Raw genomic sequence first — 22,432 nt, 5'->3', positions numbered from 1 at the left:
TCTCATTTTTGCAACACCATTTTATTTTTACGGACCACATCACATTTGAAGCCACTTTGAGGGGTCTATATGATAGAAAATACCCAAAACTGACACCATTCTAAAAACTGCACCCCTTAAGGTGCTCAAAACCACATTCAAGAAGTTTATGAACCCTTCAGGTGCGTCACAGGAATTTTTTTGAATATTTAAAAAAAATGAACATTTAACTTTTTTCACAAAAAAAATACTTCATGTTCAATTTTTTTTATTTTACCAAGGGTAACAGGAGAAACTGGACTGGGAAAGTTATTGTGCAATTTGTCCTGAGTACGCTGATACCTGTTATGTGGGGGGGAACCACTGTTTCGGCGCATGGCAGAGCTCAGAATGGAAGGAGCGCCGTTTGACTTTTTCAATGCAAAATTGGCTGGAATTAAGATCGGACACCATGTCACGTTTGGAGAGCCCCTGATGTACCAAGACAGTGGAAACCCCCCACAAGTGACCCCATTTTGGAAACTAGACCCCCCAATGAACTTATCTAGATATGTGGTGAGAACTTTGAACCCACAAGGGCTTCACAGAAGTTTATAACGTAGCAGCGGTACAATTAAAAAATCATATTTTTTCCACAAAAATGATCTTTTCACCCCCAATTTTTATTTTCGCAAGGGTAACAGGACCATAAAAGTTATTGTGCAATTTGACCTGAGTACGCTGATACCCCATATGTGGGTGTAAACGACTATTTGGGCGCATGGCAGAGCTCAGAAGGGAAGCAACGCCATTTTACTTTTTTGGCTGGAATTGAGATCGGACATCATGTCGCGATTGGAAAGCCCCTGATGTACCAAAACGGTGAAAACCCCCCACAAATGACACCATTTTGGAAACTAGACTCCCCCAAGGAACTTATCTAGATGTGTGGTGAGCACTTTGAACCCCCCAGTGCTTCACAGAAGTTTATAACGCCCGGGCGTGAAAATAAAAAAATCTTATTTTTTCCACTAACATGATCTTTTAGTCACCAATTTTTTTATTTTCCCAAGGGTAACAGGAGAAATTGGACCCCAAAAGTTGTTGTCCAATTTGTCCTGAGTACGATGATACCCCATATGTGGGAGAAAACTACTGTATCGGCACATGTCAGGGCTCGGAAGGGAAGTAGTGACGTTTTGGAATGCAGATTTTGATGGAATGGTCTGCGGGTGTCATGTTGCCTTTGGAGAGCCCCTGATGTACCTAAACAGTGGAAACCACCCACAAATAACCCCATTTTGGAAACTAGACCCCCCTAAGGAACTTATCTAGATGTGTGGTGAGCACTTTGAACCCCCCAGTGCTTCACAGAAGTTTATAACAACCGGGTGTGAAAATAAAAAAATCGTATTTTTTTCAACAAACATGATCTTTTAGTCCCCATTTTTTTATTTTTCCAAGGGTAACAGGAGAAATTGGATCCCAAAAGTTGTTGTCCAATTTGTCTTGAATACGCTGATACCCTATATGTGAGAGAAAACTACTGTGTGGGCACACATCGGGGCTCGGAAGGGAAGTAGTGACGTTTTGGAATACAGACTTTGATGGAATGGTCTGCGGGTGTCATGTGCGTTTGGAGAGTCCCTGATGTACCTAAACTATTGAAGCTCCTCACAAGTGACCACATTTTGAAAACTAGACCCCCCACGGAACTTATCTAGATGTGTGGTGAGCACGTTGAACCCCCAAGTGCTTCACAGAAGTTTATAACGCCCGGGCGTGAAAATAAAAAAATCATTTTTTTCCACAAAAATGATATTTTTGCCCCCATTTTTTTATTTTCCTATGGGTAACAGGAGAAATTGGACCCCAAAAGTTGTTTTGCAATTTGTCCTGAATAGGCTGATACCCAATATGTGGGGGTAAAACACTGTTTGGGTGCATGGCAGAGCTTGGAAGGGAAGGAGCACCATTTGACTTTTTCAACACAGAATTGGCTGGAATTGAGATCAGACTCCATGTTGCATTTGGAGAGCACCTGGTGTGCCCAAACAGTGGAAACCCCGCAATTATAACTCCAACACACCCTTAACCCTAGCCCTAACCCTAATGGGAAAATGGAAATAAATACATTTTCTTTTAATTTTATTATTTTTCCCTAACTAAGGGGGTGATATCGGGGGGTTTGATTTACTATTTATGGCGGTTTTTATTTTTGGCAGCTGTCACAAGCTAAAAGACGCTTTTTATTGTAAAAATAGTTTTTACATCACCACATATTGAGAGCTATAATTTTTCCATATTTTGACCCACCGAGTCATGTGAGGTCTTATTTTTTGTGGGACTAATTGACATTTTTATTGGTATCATTTTCGGGCATGTGACTTCTTTTGATCACTTTTTATTACGATTTTTGGGACGCAGAATGAACGAAAACCAGCGTTTCATGAATTTCTTTTGGGGGGTGCGTTTACACCGTTCCGCCTGCAGTAAAATTGATAAAGCATTTTTATTCTTCGGGTCAGTACGGTTGCAGCGATACCTCATTTAGGTCGTTTTTTTATGTTTTAGCGCTTTTATGCAATGAAAACAATTTTATATAAAAAATTATTTTTGCATTGCTTTATTCTGCGAGCTATAACTTTTTGTTTTTTTTGCTGATGATGCTGTTTGGTGGCTCGTTTTTTGCAGAACAAGACGACGTTTTCAGCGGTTCCATGGATATTTATATGCGTCTTTTTGATTGCGCGTTATTTCACTTTTTGTTCGGCGGTATGATAATAAATCATTATTTTTTGCTTCGTTTTTTTTTATTTTTTAAGGGGTTCGCTAAAGGGGTTAAGTAATGGGACAGTTTTATAGGGCGGGTCGTTACGGACGCAGCGATACCAAATATGTGTACTTTCATTGTTTTTTTTTTTTATTTCCAAAAAATGAATTTATTAGGGAATATTTTTTTTTTCAATTTATTTAGCGATTTTTTTAAAATTATTTTTACACTTTTTTTATATTTTTTTAACTTTATTACATTGTCCCAGGGCAGACACAACTGTGACAGATCAGCGATCTGTCACAGGCATAGACGCAGACTTCCTCATGCCTGCGCTTTGCAGGCACTGAGGAAGTCAGCTCCCTGCAGGCCCCCGAAGGTCCCCGTCGCCATCTTGGATCCGGGGACCTATAGGGAAGGAGACCCCCACAGCAGCGCTGCACATTGCGCTGCTGTGGGGGGCTCAGGGAAGCACGGAGGGAGCCCCCTCCCTGCCGATGCTTCCCTTTAACCCCGGTACACCGCGATCGTGTTTGAGCACGGTGTGCAAGGAGTTAATGTGTCGGGGGCAGAGTGCACGCAAAATTCTACTAGCACACGGTCAGCGCACCCTATGCTAAAGATAGGGTGTGCAGATCGCATGCAGCCGTGTGCGATACTAGGCGGAGATGATCGGAGGGGGCGGGCAGGGGGCGGGGCTTAGCGGCGGCATGCGCTGCTGGCAAAAAGCGCTAGTGTGAGACTAGCCTTAGATGTAAATATATCAGGTTTTAACATGCAAATTAGTCGCTACAAGGTTCAGCATGCCTCAGTAGACAAAAATTAGCCATAGTTTAGTTACTACTGAGTATCTGCAAAAAGAGCAGTATTGCACATTGCCCATATGACTGTTAGAAAGCTGAGTATAATGTAGGGTTAATAGGTTGGAATACACCAGGGAGCTGCACAGAGTAACAAGATTATAATGGATATCTATAATAATAAATGCCCTAACCAGCTTCCGGTTGTAACAACTTCCGTCCAGTTGTAACCGGTGACGTCACCACACACACACGCACGTTAACCCTCAACACACCACACCGCCTCAACACACACTCCTCTCACCTTTCACCTCCACTCACGTCCACTCACTCTTTCACTCCACATACGTTCCTTTCTCTCACTCCGTTTCTCATACTCACACCGTCATCGTCGCTGCCCCGACATCTTCCTCCGCAGCCGCGATCCAGGATCCAGACGTTCTCCAGGCCGCCGACATGTTCTTGGTGGATGACATCTTGGATTTCGTGAAATCCCGCGAGATTCAAGATGGCGTCGCCGCAACAACATGTCGCTGGCGTGGGCGACATCGAGATCCAAAATGGCGTCGGCGTAATCTCGCGAGATTTCACCGACGCCATCTTTTTGGATCCCGATGTCGTCCACGCCAGCGACATGTTGCTGCGGCGACGCCATCTTGAATCTCGCGGGATTTCACGAAATCCAAGATGGCGTCCCGCAAGAACATGTCGGCGGCCTGGAGAACGTCTGGATCCTGGACCGCGGCGGTGGAGGAAGATGTCGGGGCAGCGACGATGACGGTGTGAGTATGAGAAACGGAGTGAGAGAAAGGAACGTATGTGGAGTGAAAGAGTGAGTGGACATGAGTGGAGGTGAAAGGTGAGAGGAGTGTGTGTTGAGGCGGTGTGGTGTGTTGAGGGTTAACATGGCAAGAGGTGTTAACGACGTCCGCCGACGCCATCTTGCATTCGTGAAATTGCGTCATTTACCTCACGCCGACTTGCTGTGCGGACGCTTGGCATTGCCTGTACCACCATAACTACTGCTGCCTTGGTCCTATGCCTGTTTACTGCCGGTGTCTAATTACTGGACCAATTTGCCTGTACCGCCATAACTACTGCTGCCTTGCTCCTCTGCCGGTGTCTAATTACAGGGCCAATTTGCCTATACTGCCATAACTACTGCTGCCTTTGTCCTCTGCCAGTGTCTAATTACAGGGCCAATTTGCCTATACCGCCATAACTACTGCTGCCTTTGTCCTCTGCCGGTGTCTAATTACAGGGCTAATTTGCCTCTACCGCCATAACTACTGCTGCCTTGCTCCTCTGCCGGTGTCTAATTTACAGGGCCAATTTGCCTCTACCGCCATAACTACTGCTGCCTTGCTCCTCTGCCGGTGTCTAATTACAGGGCCAATTTGCCTATACTGCCATAACTACTGCTGCCTTTGTCCTCTGCCAGTGTCTAATTACAGGGCCAATTTGTCTATACTGCCATAACTACTGCTGCCTTTGTCCTCTGCCGGTGTCTAATTACAGGGCTAATTTGCCTCTACCGCCATAACTACTGCTGCCTTGCTCCTCTGCCGGTGTCTAATTTACAGGGCCAATTTGCCTCTACCGCCATAACTACTGCTGCCTTGCTCCTCTGCCGGTGTCTAATTACAGGATCAATTTGCCTCTACCGCCATAACTACTGCTGCCTTGCTCCTCTGCTGGTGTCTAATTACAGGGCCAATTTGCCTCTACCGCCATAACTACTGCTGCCTTGCTCCTCTGCCGGTGTCTAATTTACAGGGCCAATTTGCCTCTACCGCCATAACTATTGCTGCCTTGCTCCTCTGCCGGTGTCTAATTACAGGATCAATTTGCCTCTACCGCCATAACTACTGCTGCATTGCTCCTCTGCTGGTGTCTAATTACAGGGCCAATTTGCCTCTACCGCCATAACTACTGCTGCTTTGCTCCTCTGCCGGTGTCTAATTACAGGGCCAATTTGCCTCTACCGCCATAACTACTGCTGCCTTGCTCCTCTGCCGGTGTCTAATTTACAGGGCCAATTTGCCTCTACCGCCATAAGTACTGCTGCCTTGCTCCTCTGACTGTTCACTGCCTGTGTCTAATTACAGGGCCAATTTGCCTCTACCGCCATAACTACTGCTGCCTTGCTCCTCTGCCGGTGTCTAACTACAGGGCCAATTTGCCACTACCACTTCATAACTACTGCTGGGCAATTACAGGGTCAATTAGTATCTGTTTACTCTACAATACTCCAGGACGCCTTCTTCACTGCCAGATAACTGCCAAATAGACTCCTTTACCTGTGTCAACATGAGTCATAACAAAAAGTATGCCAATGCCAGTGAAAGGAAAGCAGCTTTAGCACTACGACAAAAACAACGCCGTGCTAATGAGACTCCTGAGGAAAAACACCATCGCCTTGAGAAGATTAAGGCTTATAAACGCCGTCGCCTCACACACGAATCCCCTAACTCTAAATCCATAAGATTGGCTGAAGAAGCCTCTGCACGCCGTCACCGCCGACAACAGACGGCCTCTTCCTCATCATTATTATTAGACTCACAACAGGATGCTTCCACATCAGCATGTGGAACAATTTACTGCTACACTTCATCCCATATGCCGTTCACTGACATAACTAATCAGCAATCTGTTTCTGCCCTATCAATACCACCATTCAATACCGATGCACAGTATGCCAATGCCAGTGAAAGGAAAGCAGCTTTAGCACTACGACAAAAACAACGCCATGCTAATGAGACTCCTGAGGAAAAACAGCATCGACTTGACAAGATTAAGGCTTATAAACGCCATCGTCTCACACACGAATCCCCTAACTCTAAATCTATTACATTGGCTGAAGAAGCCTCTACACGCCATCACCGCCAACAACAGACGGCTTCTTCCTCATCATCTATAATAATAAATGCCCTAACCAGCTTCCGGTTGTAACAACTTCCGTCCAGTTGTAACCGGTGACGTCACCACACACACACGCACGTTAACCCTCAACACACCACACCGCCTCAACACACACTCCTCTCACCTTTCACCTCCACTCACGTCCACTCACTCTTTCACTCCACATACGTTCCTTTCTCTCACTCCGTTTCTCATACTCACACCGTCATCGTCGCTGCCCCGACATCTTCCTCCGCCGCCGCGATCCTGGATCCAGACGTTCTCCAGGCCGCCGACATGTTCTTGCGGCGACGCCATCTTGGATTTCGTGAAATCCCGCGAGATTCAAGATGGCGTCGCCGCAAGAACATGTCGCTGGCGTGGACGACTCGGGATCCAAAAAGATGGCGTCGGCGAAATCTCGCGAGATTACGCCGACGGCATTTTGGATCCCGATGTCGTCCACGCCGGCAACATGTTCTTGCGGCGATGCCATTTTGGATCGGCGAAATCCCGCGATAGTCAAGATGGCGTCGCCGCAAGAACATGTCGCCGGCGAGGACGACGTCGGGATCCAAAATCGTGTCGGCGAAAACTCGCGAGATTTCGCCGACGCCATTTTGGATCCCGACGTCGTCTACGCCGGCGACATGTTCTTCCAGCGACGCTATCTTGACTATCGCGGGATTTCACGATACTCAAGATGGCGTCGCCGCAAGAACATGTCGCCGGCGTGGACAACGTCTGGATCCAGGATGGCGCCGGCGGAAGAAGATGTCGGGGATCGTGGAGCAGCGGCGATGACGGCGTGAGTATGAGAGACGGAGTGAGAGAAGGGGTCGTATGTGGAGTGAAAGAGTGAGTGGAGATGGTGAAAGGTGAGAGGAGTGTGTGTTGAGGAGTGTGTGTGTTGAGGGTTAACATGGCAAGAGGTGTGATGCTATTGCATCCTCCCGATGCGATAGCATCGGGCCATAATCTAGTGCTTATATATAAAGCAAAGGACTGATGGTTAGTACCTGATATTAAGACGTGTGCCAGGTTAGGTGCCGCATCCACCAGTGAAAGATAATTGATTTCCGCAAGCTGTACTCCCCGCCTGACGAGCGCCGTTTCGCTAAGTAGCTTCTTCTCACATTATACCCAGGTTTCTAACAGTCACATGGGCAATGTGCAATGCTGCTCTTTTTGCAGATACTCAGTAGTAACAAAATAACGGCTGTTTTTTGTTCACTGAGGCATGCTGAACCTTGTAGTGGCTAATTTGCATGTTAGAACCTCTGTGTATTCACGCGCTGTATTGCTTTTTGCAAAACTTAGTAGTAACAAACAATTGTGATTATTGTCATCTACTAAGGCATGTTGATTTTTGTAGTGAGTAATTTGCATGTAAGAAACTTTTTGTATTTATACATACCTATAGGTTTATTTATTGTTTCTTTCATGTTTTTGTTTACTTTCTTTGCTGCAGCTTATCCCCCTCTTTTTTGGAGGCCTATTGCTCTGTCTTTCTAATTTTCCTATTTTTTAATATATTCAATAAAGAATAATTTTTTAACAATTTATATTTTCTGTTATCTTCACTTTCTTTCCACATGACATATATCATTGTGGAATATGTTGAGCTCAGTATTGAAGTGACCTTGCCTAAAAGAAAGGACTATGAGATTAATGGTCCATACGGAACGGCCTGTGTCATGGTGTCTTCAAAAGAGTCTGGCGGAGGATGCAGAGTCAAAGCATCCTTTAAATGCTCTGACAAACCCCTTCCGAAAAGACCCCTAAGCGCCGAGTCGTTCCAAGACACTTCTGATGCCCATTGCCTACATTCCGAACAATATCACTCAGCAGAGCGCTTTCCCCGGGTGAGACACAAAATTGTGTCCTCAGCCAAACTCACTCGATTGGGTTCATCGTAAATCAGACCTAAGGCTTCGAAGAACTGATCATCAGGCAGTCTCTCACGGGAGGTGGGAGATAGGGAGAAAGCCCAAGCCTGCAGCCCCTCTCGTAACAGAGATGTCACTATTCCCTCCCTTTGACTCTCATCACCTGAGGGCGCAGGGAAAACAATAATTTGCAATTTCTCTAAACACCTGGAACTTTTTTTATCCCCAGAAAAAGTATCCGGACGTTTGACAAAGGGTTCAGGAGAAGACAAGGAAACATCTGACACCGCACCACCCGCATTGCACGATGGGGAAGGGGCACCCCAAATAAAGTTAACAGTATCAGCTAACTCCCTTTGCACTTGCTGGTGGGAAGTGACCAGAGCTCTTTGCTGAACAGACAGGTTCTGCATCATTTTGGTCAGGTTATCACCCTGATCTGACAGAACATAGAGCGGGTCCATGGCACACAGTGGATCCCAAATCTGCAAAACCACTAGTCAATGCACTCATCATCTCCCACTTTGACTACTGCAACTTCCTGTTTTGTGGCCTCCCTTCTAACACTCTTGCACCCCTCCAATCCATTCTAAACTCGGCTGCTTGACTAATCCACTTATCCCCCCACTATTCCTTGGCCTCTCCTCTCTGTCAATTCCTTCACTGGCTCCCTATTACTCAGAGACTCCAGTTCAAAACTCTAACCATGGCATAGAAAGCCATCTACAACCTGTCCCCTCCATACATCTGTGACATAGTCCTGACAAGATCTCCTCTATTCCCCTCTTATCTCCTCTTCCAATAATTGCATACAAGATATCACCTGTGCATCCCCCCTTCTCTGGAATTCATTACCCCAACATATCATTCTCACATACCATGGAAACCTTCAAAAGGAAGCTGAAGACCTATCTCTTCTGAAAAGCCTACAACCTGCAGTAACCCCCGAACCACCACACTGCTGCACGACCAGCTCTACTCTCACCTATTGTTCCCTCACCCATCTCTTCCTGATTGTGAGCCCTCGTGGCCAGGGTCCTCTCTCCTCTTGTACCAGTCATGACTTCTATTGTTTACGATTATTGTGCTTGTTTTTATTATATATACCCCTTTCGATATGTAAAGCGCCATGGAATAAATGGCACTATAATAATAATAATAATAATTGTATGGAAAAGGATCTTGCTGGTGTGAATTCTTACCAATAACCTGACTCTTTCAATGTGACATGGCACCCGCAATCCTTTCTATCACAAATTGTGCTCCAAAAGTCAAATGGAGCTCATTCCCCCTCGAGTCCTGCTGTGTGCCCAAACAAGAGTTCCTGACCACATATGGGGTATCACTGTACTCAAGAAGAAATTGCACAACAAATTATATGGTCCATTTTGTTCTGTTACATTTGTGAAATTAAAAATTTGGGACTTCAGCAAGATTTTCATTGGAAAAATGTGTTTCTTTTTCTTTGCCCAATATTATAAAATTCTGTAAAGCACCAATGGGTTCAAGATGTCCACTATACTCCTAGATAAATTCTATTAGGGGTGTAGTTTCCAAAATTGGATCACTTTTGGAAGGTTTCCAGTGTTTCGGCACATCAGGGACTCTGGAAACTCCACAAGGCATCTGGTATCTATTCCAGCCAATTTTGTGCTCCAAAGATCAAATAGTGCTCCTTCCTTTCCAATCCCTTCTGTGCGCCCAAACAGTAGTTTTCTATCATATATAGGTTGTCTGTGTACTCAAGAGAATTTGCACAAAATATTGTATAGTGCATTTTCTCATGTTAGACTTTTGGAAAAGAAAAAAATGGAGGCTAAAGCAACATTTCTCTAGTCACCTTCCACGGCAGCTACATCGGAGGATGTCTACCCCACCCTAGGGGTCAGGAACAGGAAGAGGTTAAATATCCCTCCCCTTCCTGCAACCACCAGTGTTTTCCTGTCCCCTATGGGGCATGAAGAGGTCTACGATGGTGCTGCCGTGGCCGGCGATCGGAAGCACCCCACGCCCAGTATCAGCTGGGATACCTGTCAGTTGCCGGGCAGCCGAGGTCGGGGGCCTTGCTCTCCTCCGATGGCTGCTCTCGTCTCCGCCTGCATGGTGGGACTCGGGACTCTCCCGCCTCTCCTGCGCCTCCTTTGGAGGTAAAGCGAGGTGGTGATGTGCACGCCGGGGTCCTCCAGATAGCTCCCTGGCTTCCTCCTCCGTGCTGCCGGTTCCCGGGGGTTCACGCTGGCCGGGGGTGGCGTTCCTCCACTTCGGGCATTACTGGGCTTTCCACTGGGGCGCGCGTCGCTTAGGGGTGCGCGTCACTTCCGGTCTGTCCCTATGTGTTCCACAGTGGAGCGCATGCGTGCGCCGGGGGGGCGCGTTACTCCTGGGACCAGCGGTCACATTCTGGGGCGTCCTCATGTGGTTCCCCCCATTGGGCCAAAGGGAGGAGGAGGAGCAGAAACAACGCTGGACCCTCGGTCTTTCAAGGTCCGGGTGAGGAGATCACCAGGTAAGACCTGTCTGACACTGACTGTAGATGGCATGGATGGTGACAAGCCCTCTCTCTCTGCGTCTGCAGAGCCCAGCATATCCCCTCCTACTGTAAGTAGCAGGCGTCGGCCCTGGCTATCCAGCATTATTTACTAAAATGGCGTAGCATACCTCTCTCTTTCTAATATGGGGAGAAAAGGTCTCTGACCCTATGAGAACCAGCCACAAAGGTAAAATGTGTGCTGCCAGACTCCCTCGACATACGGGGAAAACTCTGCCCATCCTGTACAGAGAGGTCTTTCGCACTGAGCAGCCCTCTCTCCTGCATAGCATCAAATCCCTCATATTACAGGAGGTTCACTCCTCCATGGCTCCCTTCTCCCAGACCGCCTCCCTCTAGGAGGGGGAAGAAAGCTCTGATAGAATCAGACTCAGACGAAATTCAGTCCTCGGATTCAGAGGACGCTCGGGAGATTGAGGGTTCCTCTTCCACCCCTAGAACCAGGGAACAAGAAATATCACTTGGTTCCGGGAATGTGAGTGAGCTAATCAGTATGGTTAAGAGCACCATAGGGGTGGAGGAGGAAGAAATTAAATACACGGTACAGGACGAGATGTTGGGCTGAAGCCCAAAGGTGGTGTCCTGTACACGAGAATGTATAGAATCTGATCCTCCATAAAAGGAGGCCTCCATATATAAAAATGAGGGCTCCTCCCAGCTCAAAGATCCAATGGATCGAGGAAAAATATATATATATTTGAGAGCTTATCAAGGAAGTCCTGGGACACCTCTACAAATCTGCTAGAAAGCTAATATGGCTTTCACATGCCCTGTCTCTGTGATTACGCACAGACTCCGGACACCTTAAGGGGAAAGATACCTGACGCCCTACCCGTACTGCAGAAAGCAACGAGGTTCCTAGCCGATGCTTCCGCTGGCGGTCGCTAACAACTTGGGACCAGGCCGGGACCAGGAAGACCAGCCTGTAATTCGCAGGTCTCGGGTAATTCTTTAATTCACCGGCTCTTCTAGGCTGAGCGTGACTGCTCTCACCAGGTCCGGGTAGCCGCAAAAGCGGCCGTCCTTTCTAACTCCTATAGAGGAGTGCCCTGGTTAAAATCCTAGGGGAGGCGACTTATCTCCAAATGGTGCGCCATCCCCTTCCAGGGCCACTATGGGTTCAAGTCTGTCCTGGATAACATCCTGGACACAGCTTCGGACAAAAGCATCTCTTCCGAAACATAGAAATCCTAGGAGACGGATTTTTCGTCCCTCCCGTGACCAAACCTCTGTCAACAGCTAATCTAAGCTGAATTTGCATGCCCTCATCAGATCACAGCCGCTAAGCAGCTTGAGGCTGGGCCAGTACCGGCATGAGAGACAGGCTGAGATTCCCTGGTCCTGTTGACATACTCAGGAAGAGTATAGGGAGACAAGAGCAGGAACATCCTTGTCCCTAACCATCAACAGACCACAGATAAGCAATGATGCCCGGTTGGGGGTCGTCTCTTGCTCTTTTTTACCCGCTGGCAGTCCATCTCCACAAATCAGTGGGTCCATCGTACCATATGAGATGGACTAAAAAAAAAAAAAATTGGGTTCGAGAGTCCTTCCCTGTAATGCTTAGGGGTAACCTCCCTACAGCCTCCACTCCTTCAGGGCTCCTTACCAAAGATCTGCTCCGGTAGAACGCGAGGGTGCCAAAGCGGGAGAAGGACACGGCCATTATGCACGTCCCTTCCTGGTGAGGAAGCCATCAGAGAAGAACCGAATCATCATAAACCTGAAGCCATTAAACAAATCGGTCTGGTACAGGCAATTCAAAATGGAGTCAATCAGGGGCAGTCCCGCTCATCGGACTGAGCTCGGTAATGGCAACGGTAGAGCTGAAGGGTGCATATTACCATGTGCCAATCCATCCGACCACGTATCGCTCTAAGATCATGGCGGAAGCAGTGATTTTCATCCGGCGCCAGGGGATAGGCATTATCCCATATCTGGACGACTTCCTGTTCTCTATACCATCTATCTCAGGTGAGAAGATGGACGTAGGAAAGACCCGGGGATATTAAGATCCCTGGGTTGGATACCGAACCTGGTATATCCCTCCCCGAGAGGTAAGCTTCTGGGAGTTCTCTCTGACTCAAAGGGAAAGACATCCTTCCTACCTATGGTTTGTCAGGTCGACCTTGTCCACCAAGGACCTGGTTCAGGACTAGCGGGCACTGACCCTCAGAGTCAGTGTATGCTCTAGGATCTCAGACCACATGCACCCATGCGGTTTCTTGGGCTCAGTCCCACAAAGCCACGTGCTTTTATATTCCAGGATCCGCCTGGCCTACGCTGCTACAAATTCCATTGTCCTAAAGGATTCCCCCTCCCTGGTCAGGTTAAACCGGCCCTGAGGTGGTGGTTGAACTATCGAAATCTTCAGTAGGGAGTCAGCCGTATTCAGCTTCCCCCTGAAAACACTCCGCTCAGATGCCAGCCAACGAGGCCGGGGCGCAGTAGTAGAGAAATCCTATGTTCAGGGGCGATGGCTGTCGAGCATCAGCACCAGTTCCTCAAATCTGAGAGAACTGAAGGCGGTAGGAAAAGCGCTAAAAGACGTCATCATCGCTAATCCAAAATCACCACATCTGCACCTACTCGGACAACATGACCACAGTGGCCTATCTCCAGCCAAGGGGGTACGAAGTACGCCGGCCTGAAAGCAATAGCAGCAAGGATCTTCTGGTCAGTGCATCTGAAAGGATCAGACAACACCCAGGCAGATTTCCTCAGTCGAGAAGACGTTCATCCGGAGGAGTGGCGCCTGGACCATGCGGTATTCGTGTCCCTAGACTCAAGTTGGGGTGGAGGTGGACCTAGCTGCCAACAGGCAAAATGCGAAGACAGGGGTATTCGTCTCCCTCAACTACATGGACGGAGAGCAAGGAATAGGTGCCCTTCACCCAATGGTAGGATTCCAACCTCGCATATACCTGCCCACCCACACCGATGCGGGCAAAAAACATCTCAGGAAATCCCAACGGACCGAGTTCCCACAATGCTAATCGCCCTGCGGTGGCCCGGAAGAAGTGGTACAGTGCCCTACCTGCCATGGCCCAGGAAGGTCCTGGCTTCTGCCCCAAAAAAGGCGACCTCCTTCACCAAGGTCCTCTGCTACACCCAGACGTAGGCAAAGGGAACCTGACAGCATGGTTATTGAGGCCGAATTCCTAAGAGCCAAATAGCTCTCGGATAGAGTAATCCAAACCCTTCAGGAAAGCCAAAAACCAATAACCAAGGCCATCTATGCCAAGGTCTGGGAAAGGTTTACGCCCTGGTGCTCTCCAGGCACCCCTGATCCCTTCCATTTCAGTGCAGCACAGACCCTAGATGTTTAGAAAAGGTCTGGAACAGAGCCTTATCCCCAGCATTAAAGGTATAAATATCAGCTCTTAGCACCTTTTTTGATCTTGACCTGGCCAGCCACTGCTGGATCCTATGGTTTATGGCTTCGGCAGCCGGGATTCGTTCTATACTCCGCAGTCAGGGGCCTCCTTGGGATCTCAACACCATGCTCAAACCTAAGATCCATTTGAGCCTCTAGACTCCTTGACCATGGAAACCTAACCCTTTAACCGTCCTCTCAGTCGCAATTACTGAGTCTAGACGTATGGGAGAATTGCAGGCCCTGTCAATTCAAGAAGCTTACCTTGCAATCATTACAGATATTATCTTGAGATTAGATCATGCCTGTCTTCTCAAAATTTCATAGGAATCAGGACATTGTACTGTCCTCATTCGGCCCAAGCTCTTCCAACCCTAAGGAAGAGACCTTCCACACTCTCAACATTTGCAGAGTGGTCCTGTCTACCGACAATAGAGTGAAGCCTAGCGGATTCACCAGAATCTATTCATCCAGTTCTCAGGACGAAATAAGGCAAGAAGGAGTCAAAGAACACGATCGCAAATTGGATCACACAATCTATCTGCCTGACTTACGCATCACAGAAGCTGGCTCCACCCGCCTCACTGAGGCACATTCTACCCATGCGATAGCAATGTCATGAGCAAAAAAAAAAAAGGGGAATGCAGAACCGCCCCTGGTCGTCCATCCACACGTTCACCAGGCGTTACAGGCTAAATTTCAATGGGGATTTAACATTTGGCAGACGAGTGTTGCAGGCCGTGATTCCCCCTAAAGAAAATGGCTGTTGGTATTACTCCGATGTAGCTGTCGTGGAAGGTGACTAGAGAAAATAGAATTAGACTTACCGGTAATTCGGTTTCAAGGAACCTTCCACGACAGCACAAATTTCCCTCCCTATCTGATATTCTTATTGGATGATTCCTGCACTTTGGTAACTATTCATACTGGTGTCCAGGAAAACACTGGTGGTTGCAGGAAGGGGAGGGATATTTAACCTCTTCCTGTTCCTGTCCCTTATTAGGGCGGGGTAGACATCCTCCCATGTAGCTGTCGTGGAAGGTTCCTAGAAACCGAATTACCAGTAAGTCTAATTCTATTTTTTGTGAAAAACAATTACTTTTATTTTTTTCCTTCCACATTGCTGTAATTTCTGTGATGTGCCTAAGGGTTAATAAACTTTATGAATGTGGTTTTGAGCACTTTGAAGGTTTCAATAAAAATGCAGAGCCAGTGTCAGTCAGGGACAGGGATGCGGTTACAGCCAGACCTCTGTATATTCAGAGCGGTGACTGAACCAGCGCCACCCCCCTCACTGAAACCGAAGGCTTCCCGGGAGAATAAAGTTAATTTTCTAGCTGCTACATTCAGCTAAGTGCTGGCACCAGGCAGCTTAGTAACGCTGTTATCCTGCAGATTAATCCCATATATGAGCGTTAATAGTATTCTTGCTGGTGATGTGCTCCTTTTAGCATCCAAAGGTAGGTGAGCCAGCTATGAATGAAAAACAAATGAGCTGGTTTTTTTGCTGTAATAATGGACAATGAAAATTTGGCAATAGCAGAAGTAGTTATTTTAGTCTATTTTAAATTGGTACGTAGGAATAAATAACATTCTTTGTCTATGTAATACTGTGACATTATTAATAATATGTATATATATATTTTTTTTTTCATTAGAGCATCTTCCAAAATTACAACCAAGATCTTATTCTGCTGCCAGGTAATATAACTATTTAATATTTATGATGCATATGTTCAGCCTTAAAGCAAACCTATCACATTCAAAATGCAGTGTAATTTGCAAGAAGCATGTCAAAGAACAGGAGGAGTGAAATAGATTGCTATTTAACCCTTTTCTGACATATGACGTACTATCCCATCCATGGGACCCGGGCCCCTATGCCCATGGATGGGATAGTACGTCATAGCGATTAGCGGCGCTCACTTGGTGAGCGCCGCTGATCGCGGCCAGGTGTCAGCTGATTATCACAGCTGACACCCGGCACTATGTGTCAGGGGCGGTCACGGACTGCCCCGACACGTATACCCCTGGCACACTGCGATCAAACATGATCGCAGTGTACCGGGGGTTTAGGGAAGCATCGGCAGGGAGGGGGCTCCCTCCGTGCTTCCCTGAGACCCCTGCAGCAGCGCAATGTGTAGTGCTACTGTGGGGGCTTCCTTCCTTGCAGGTCCCCAGATCCAAAATGGCAGCGGGGACCTTCAGGGGCCTGCAGTGAGGCGGCTTCCTCACTGCCTGCAAAGCGCCGGCATGAGGAAGCCTGCAGCACTGCCTGTGACAGATCGCTGATCTGTCACAGCGATCTGTGATGTGACAGATCAACGATCTGTCACATGACAGTTATGTCCCCCCTGGGACATTGTAATAAAGTTTAAAAAAAAAAAAGTGTAAAAATAATTTATAAAAAATCATTAAATAAATTAAAAAAAAAAATATTCCCTAATAAATTCATTTTTTGGAAATAAAAAACCCCCAAACAATAAAAGCACACATATTTATTATCGCCGCGCCCGTAATGTCCCATTAGTTAACCCCTTTAGCGAACCCCTTAAAAAATAATAAAAAGCAAAAAATAATGCTTTATTATCATACCGCGGAACAAAAAGTGCAATAACGAGCAATCAAAAAGACGAATATAAACAACCATGGTACCGCTAAAAACGTCATCTTGTCCCGCAAAAAACGAGCCACCATACAGCGGCATCAGTGAAAAAATAAAAAACTTATAGCTCGCAGAATAAAGCGATGCAAAAATAATTATTTTTTATATAAAATTATTTTTATTGCATAAAAGCGCCAAACCATAAAAAAAGATATAAATGAGGTATCGCTGTAATCATACTGACCCGAAGAATAAAACCACCTTATCAATTTTACCACACGCGTAACGGTGTAAACGCGCCCCCCAAAATAAATTCTTGAAATGCTGGTTTTTGTTCATTCTGCGTCCCAAAAATCGGAATAAAAAGCAATAAAAAAAGTCACGTGCCCGAAAATGGTACCAATAAAAACATCAACTCGTCCCACAAAAAATAAGACCTCACATGACTCGGTAGGTCAAAATATGGAAAAATTAGAGCTCTCAAAATGTGGTGATGCAAAAACTATTTTTACAACAAAAAGCGTCTTTTAGCGTATCACAGCTGCCAAACATAAAAACCCGCCATACATAGTAAGTCAAAACCCCCTTTATCACCCCCTTAGTTAGGGAAAAATAATAAAATTAAAAAAATGCATCTATTTCCATTTTCCCATTAGGGCTAGGGTTAGGGCTTAGATTAGGGTTAGGGGTGTGTTGGGGTTAGGGTTGGAGTTACAATTGGGGGTTTCCACTGTTTGGGCACATCAGGTGCTCTCCAAACACAACATGGCGTCTGATCTCAATTCCAGCCAATTCTGTGCTGAAAAAGGTCAAACAGTGCTCCTTCCCTTCCAAGCTCTGCTATGCGCCCAAACAGTGTTTTACCCCCACATATGGGGTACCAGCCTATTCAGGACAAATTGCAAAACAACTTTTTGGGTCCAATTTCTCCTGTTACCCTTAGGAAAACAAAAAATTGGGGGTAAAGACATAATTTTTTGTGGAAAAAAATATGATTTTTTTATTTTCATGCCCGGGCGTTATAAACTTCTGTGAAGCACTTGGGGGTTCAAAGTGCTCACCACACATCTAGATAAGTTCCTTGGGGGGTCTAGTTTCCAAAATGGGGTCACTTGTGGGAAGTTTCAACAGTTTAGGCACATCAGAGGCTCTCCAAGCGCGACATGACACCAGCAGACCATTCCATCAAAGTCTGTATTCCAAAACGTCACTACTTCCCTTCCGAGCCCCGACGTGTGCCCATATGGTAGTTTTCTCCCACATATGGGGTGTCACCGTACTCAGGACAAATTGGACAACAACTTTTGGAATCCAATTTCTCCTGTTACCCTTGGGAAAATAAAAAAATTGGTGACTAAAAGATCATGTTTGTGGAAAAAATATGATTTTTTTTATTTTCACGCCCGGGCATTATAAACTTCTGTGAAGCCCTTGGGGGTTCAAAGTTCTCACCACACATGTAGATAAGTTCCTTGGGGGGTCTTGTTTCCAAAATGGTGTCATTTGTGGGGGGTTTCTACTGTTTTGGCACATCAGGGGCTTAACAAACGTGGCATGGTGTCCGATCTCAATTCCAGCCAAAAAAGTCAAATGGTGCTGCTTCCCTTCCGAGCTCTGCCATGCGCCCAAATAGTGGTTTACCCCCACATATGGGGTATCAGCGTACTCAGGATAAATTGCACAATAACTTTTAGGGTCCTGTTACCCTTGGAAAAATAAAAATTGAGGGTGAAAAGATCATTTTTGTGGAAAAAATCTTAATTGTACGGCTGTACGTTATAAACTTCTGTGAAGCCCTTGTGGGTTCAAAGTTCTCACCACACATCTAGATAAGTTCCTTTGGGGGTCTAGTTTCCAAAATGGTGTCATTTGTGGGGGGTTTCTACTGTTTAGGCACATCAGGGGCTTTCCAAACGCGACATGGTGTCCGATCTCATTTCCAGCCAAAATAGTCAAATGGCGCTGCTTCCCTTCCAAGCTCTGCCATGCGCCCAAATAGTCATTTACACCCACATATGGGATATCAGCGTACTCAGGATAAATTGCACAATAACTTTTTGGGTACTGTTACTCTTGGGAAGGTAAAAATTGCAGGTGAAAAGATCATTTTTGTGGAAAAAATATGATTTTTTAATTGTACGGCTGTACGTTGTAAACTTCTGTGAAACCTTTGTGGGTTCAAAGTTCTCACTACATATCTAGATAAGTTCCTTTGAAGGTCTAGTTTCCAAAATGGGGTCACTTGTGGGGGGTTTCCACTGTTTAGGCACATCAGGGGCCCTCCAAACGTGACATGGCTTTTCTGAATGGGTCACCGAGGAGGATACCAGGCCCAGGCTAAGCCACAGAAAACCAGAGAGGTTGGTAACTAAGAGGATGCAGACCCCTGATCTTGTCCACACAACTAGCTGTAGTCGTAGAGCGTATCTACGATGATCCTAGATGCCTCGGCACAGCCGGAGAGCTAACTAAGCCTAAAGCAAGGGTAAATCTAAACTGCCCCGGAGCAGACCCCAAAGGAATAGATAGCCCCCAAACATATATTGTCAGTGAGACAAGATGAAAACACAAATGCAGGCAGAAAAATAGACTGAACAAGCGATAGGGCCCACACTGACATGACAGGACAGGAAAGGAATGACACTGTCTGCAATCATGCAAAAAACCCTGCAAAAATTCCAACACGTCTGATGCACAAAAACACTGAAGACGCACGACTTCGCCCCCCACTATGTCAGCACTCTGGTATTTTCTGAAAGCAAAGCAAAACGAGACCAATATAAAAGGGGACAAAACAAACTGGCACATGCAGTAACATATGGGCGGTGATTCAGCACTGCCCCAGCCGGAGCTAGCTGACCCGCACAAAGCAGAGATAAACAAAACCAGATCAAGTGCAAACAGAATAGCAAATGAACTACTTAGCTGAACATGCAGGGAAAGAGCAGGAGACATCAGACCTCAGGAGGCACAAAGAGAAAATCACCAGCAGGGATAGAGGGAGTAAGCTGTCTTAAATCCCAATCAGAAACCCCAGATCTCCAATCGTCTTCCTCATTATCAGGTGGCAAGCCTCTGTCAATCAGATCAGCTCCACTATCTTCAGTAATCACCAGAGGGAAGCCAGAAAGAGATTTCACAACAGTACCCCCCCTTGAGGAGTGGTCACTGAACCCTCATCCATGCCACCAGGCCGGTCAGGATGGGCCTGGTGAAAAGCACAAACCAATCTTTTGGCATGAATGTCAGAAGCAGAGACCCAAGAATTATCCTCCTGGCCATAACCCTTCCATTTGACCAGGTACTGGAGTCTCCGTCTAGCCAAATGAGAATTGTTATGAATGAGTCACCGGAGGAGGAAAAAACAAAAATACAAGCTAAGTCCAGAAAACCGGAGAGGATGGTAGCTAGCGGATTGCAGATCCCTGATCCTATTCACAACAACTAACAGTAGCTGTGGGGTGTTCCTACGGTGGTCCTAGACACCTCATTCACAGCCGGAGAACTAAATAAACCTAAAGAAAGAAAGGGGAAATCTAAACTGCCCCAGAGCAGACCCCAAAGCAATAGACAGCCGCCAACATGTATTGATGGTGAAAACAGATGAAAACACAAACACAGACAGAAAGACAGGCTGAGCAAACGATGGGGCCCTCACTAACTAGATAGGACAGGAAAGAAAAGCAACTGTCTGCAATCACGCCAAAACCCTGCCAAAAATAATGTCCAACACGTCTGATAAAAATGGCCCTGAAGTCACTAGACTTCAAAATCACTATATCAGCACTCAGGTATATTCTGAAAACAGAGCAAAGAGATCAACTGATCAGAGACAAAAAATGGTGTTCAGCCAGTCCCAGCCAGGGCTGGCTGAACACAAACACTGAGTGAACCAGACAAAATCTCATGGAACAATAGCAGAGCAAAAACTTAGCTTTAGTAGACAGGACTAAACTGGAGGCCAGAGCTCAGAGCAGAGAGGATCACCAGCAACCCAGCAGGGCGTCGGCAGCCTTATATCCACTCAGAGACTCCGGATGTCCAATCACACTCCACCTGTTCAGATGACAGGTTTTTCCCATCCAAATCGATTTCACTACCTCCTTTCACCAGCAGAGGGAGTTCATCGGACATCAAAGGTGAAGGAGAAAGTGAGCTCATAACAGAGAATCCAATATTTTCTCTACCTCATACTCCAAATTACCTTTAACCAATACAGGGTCAGGAGGCGCCGCCATTGGAACTACTGGCTCTACAAACCTCTTCAACAAGGATTTATGGAACACGTTATGAATCTTAAACGTAACTGGAAGAGCCAAATGGAAAGAAACGGGATTATGGATTTCCAAAATCTTATAAGGTCCAATGAATCTTGGCTTGAATTTTGGAGATGCAACCTTCATAGGAATATTCTTCGAAGACAACCAAACCATATCACCCACTTTAAACTGGGGACCAATGGTCCTATGCCGGTTGGAAAATCGTTGGACTTTTTCCTGAGAGTGGGCCAACTTATCCACCACTTGGTCCCAAATCTGCTGCATTCTCTGTACCACAGAATCCACACTTGGGCAGGCGGAAGATTCCACCTGCCCTGAAGAAAATCGAGGATGAAACCCAAAGTTAAAGAAAAAGGTCGACATCAAAGTGGCAGAACTAGCCCTATTGTTTAGCGCAAATTCGGCCAAGGGCAAAAATGAGACCCAGTCATCCTGATCAGCAGATATGAAACATCTCATATAGGATTCCAAAGTCTGGTTTGTTCTCTCAGTCTGCTCATTGGTCTGAGGATGAAATGCTGAGGAGAAAGATAACTGAATTCCCAGTTTGGAACAAAAAGCTCTCCAAAATCTGGAAACAAACTGGACTCCTCTGTCCAACACAATGTTCTCAGGAATCCCGTGCAACCGAACCACCTGTTGTAAAAACAAGGGCACTAACTCAGAAGGAGATGGAAACTTTGGGAGTGGTACAAGATGGACCATCTTAGAAAATCTATCACAGATCACCCAGATAACAGTCTCTGAGAGACAGGAAGATCAGAAATAAAGCCATTGAGATATGAGACCATGGCCTCCTGGGCACCGGCAGGGGCATCAACAACCCACTAGAACGAGAACAGGGCTTGAACCGAGAACAAGTCCCACAGGACTGCACAAAATTCCTGACATCACGAGACAAGGCAGGCCACCAAAAAGAACGACTCACCAAATCTCTGGTGCCAAAAATACCTGGATGACCAGCCAACGTGGAGAAATGAATTTCAGACATTACTCTTTTCCTCCACAGGTCATACAATTTTCCCATAGGGCAACGTTCAGGTTTGTCCTCCTGAAATTCCTCCAGGGCACGTCTCAAATCGGGTGAGATGGCGGAAAGAACTACCCCTTCATTTAGAATGGTAGTAGGCTGGGTCACATCAAGAGAATCCGCAAAGAAGCTCCTAGAAAGGGCGTCCGCCTTAACATTCTTAGTGCCTGGAAGAAAATAGACCACAAATTTAAAACACGTAAAAAACAAGGCCCACTTAGCCTGTCTAGGATTCAAGCGTTTGGCTGATTCAAGATAAATCAAATTCTTGT

The 22,432-nt window shown here is 46.3% G+C and overlaps 1 protein-coding gene across 3 annotated transcripts in view; it reads left to right on the top strand.

Moving 5' to 3' along the window:
- MTRR (5-methyltetrahydrofolate-homocysteine methyltransferase reductase) overlaps positions 1 to 22,432 on the top strand; it is a 700,332-nt gene that overhangs the window by 435,852 nt on the left and 242,048 nt on the right. For all 3 annotated transcript variants that reach the window (XM_073564571.1, XM_073564570.1, XM_073564569.1), the window contains exon 10: positions 15,904 to 15,946. In XM_073564571.1, coding sequence (XP_073420672.1) covers positions 15,904 to 15,946 — 43 coding nt within the window. The remainder of the gene's footprint in view (positions 1 to 15,903; positions 15,947 to 22,432) is intronic.

Source organism: Dendrobates tinctorius, unplaced genomic scaffold, assembly GCF_039654945.1.
Source record: "Dendrobates tinctorius isolate UK_male_01 unplaced genomic scaffold, ASM3965494v1 ptg000460l, whole genome shotgun sequence".
Taxonomy (NCBI): Eukaryota; Metazoa; Chordata; class Amphibia; order Anura; family Dendrobatidae; genus Dendrobates; species Dendrobates tinctorius.
The sequence above is the reverse complement of the archived record's forward strand: the minus strand, read 5'-3'. Positions and strand labels throughout refer to the sequence as shown.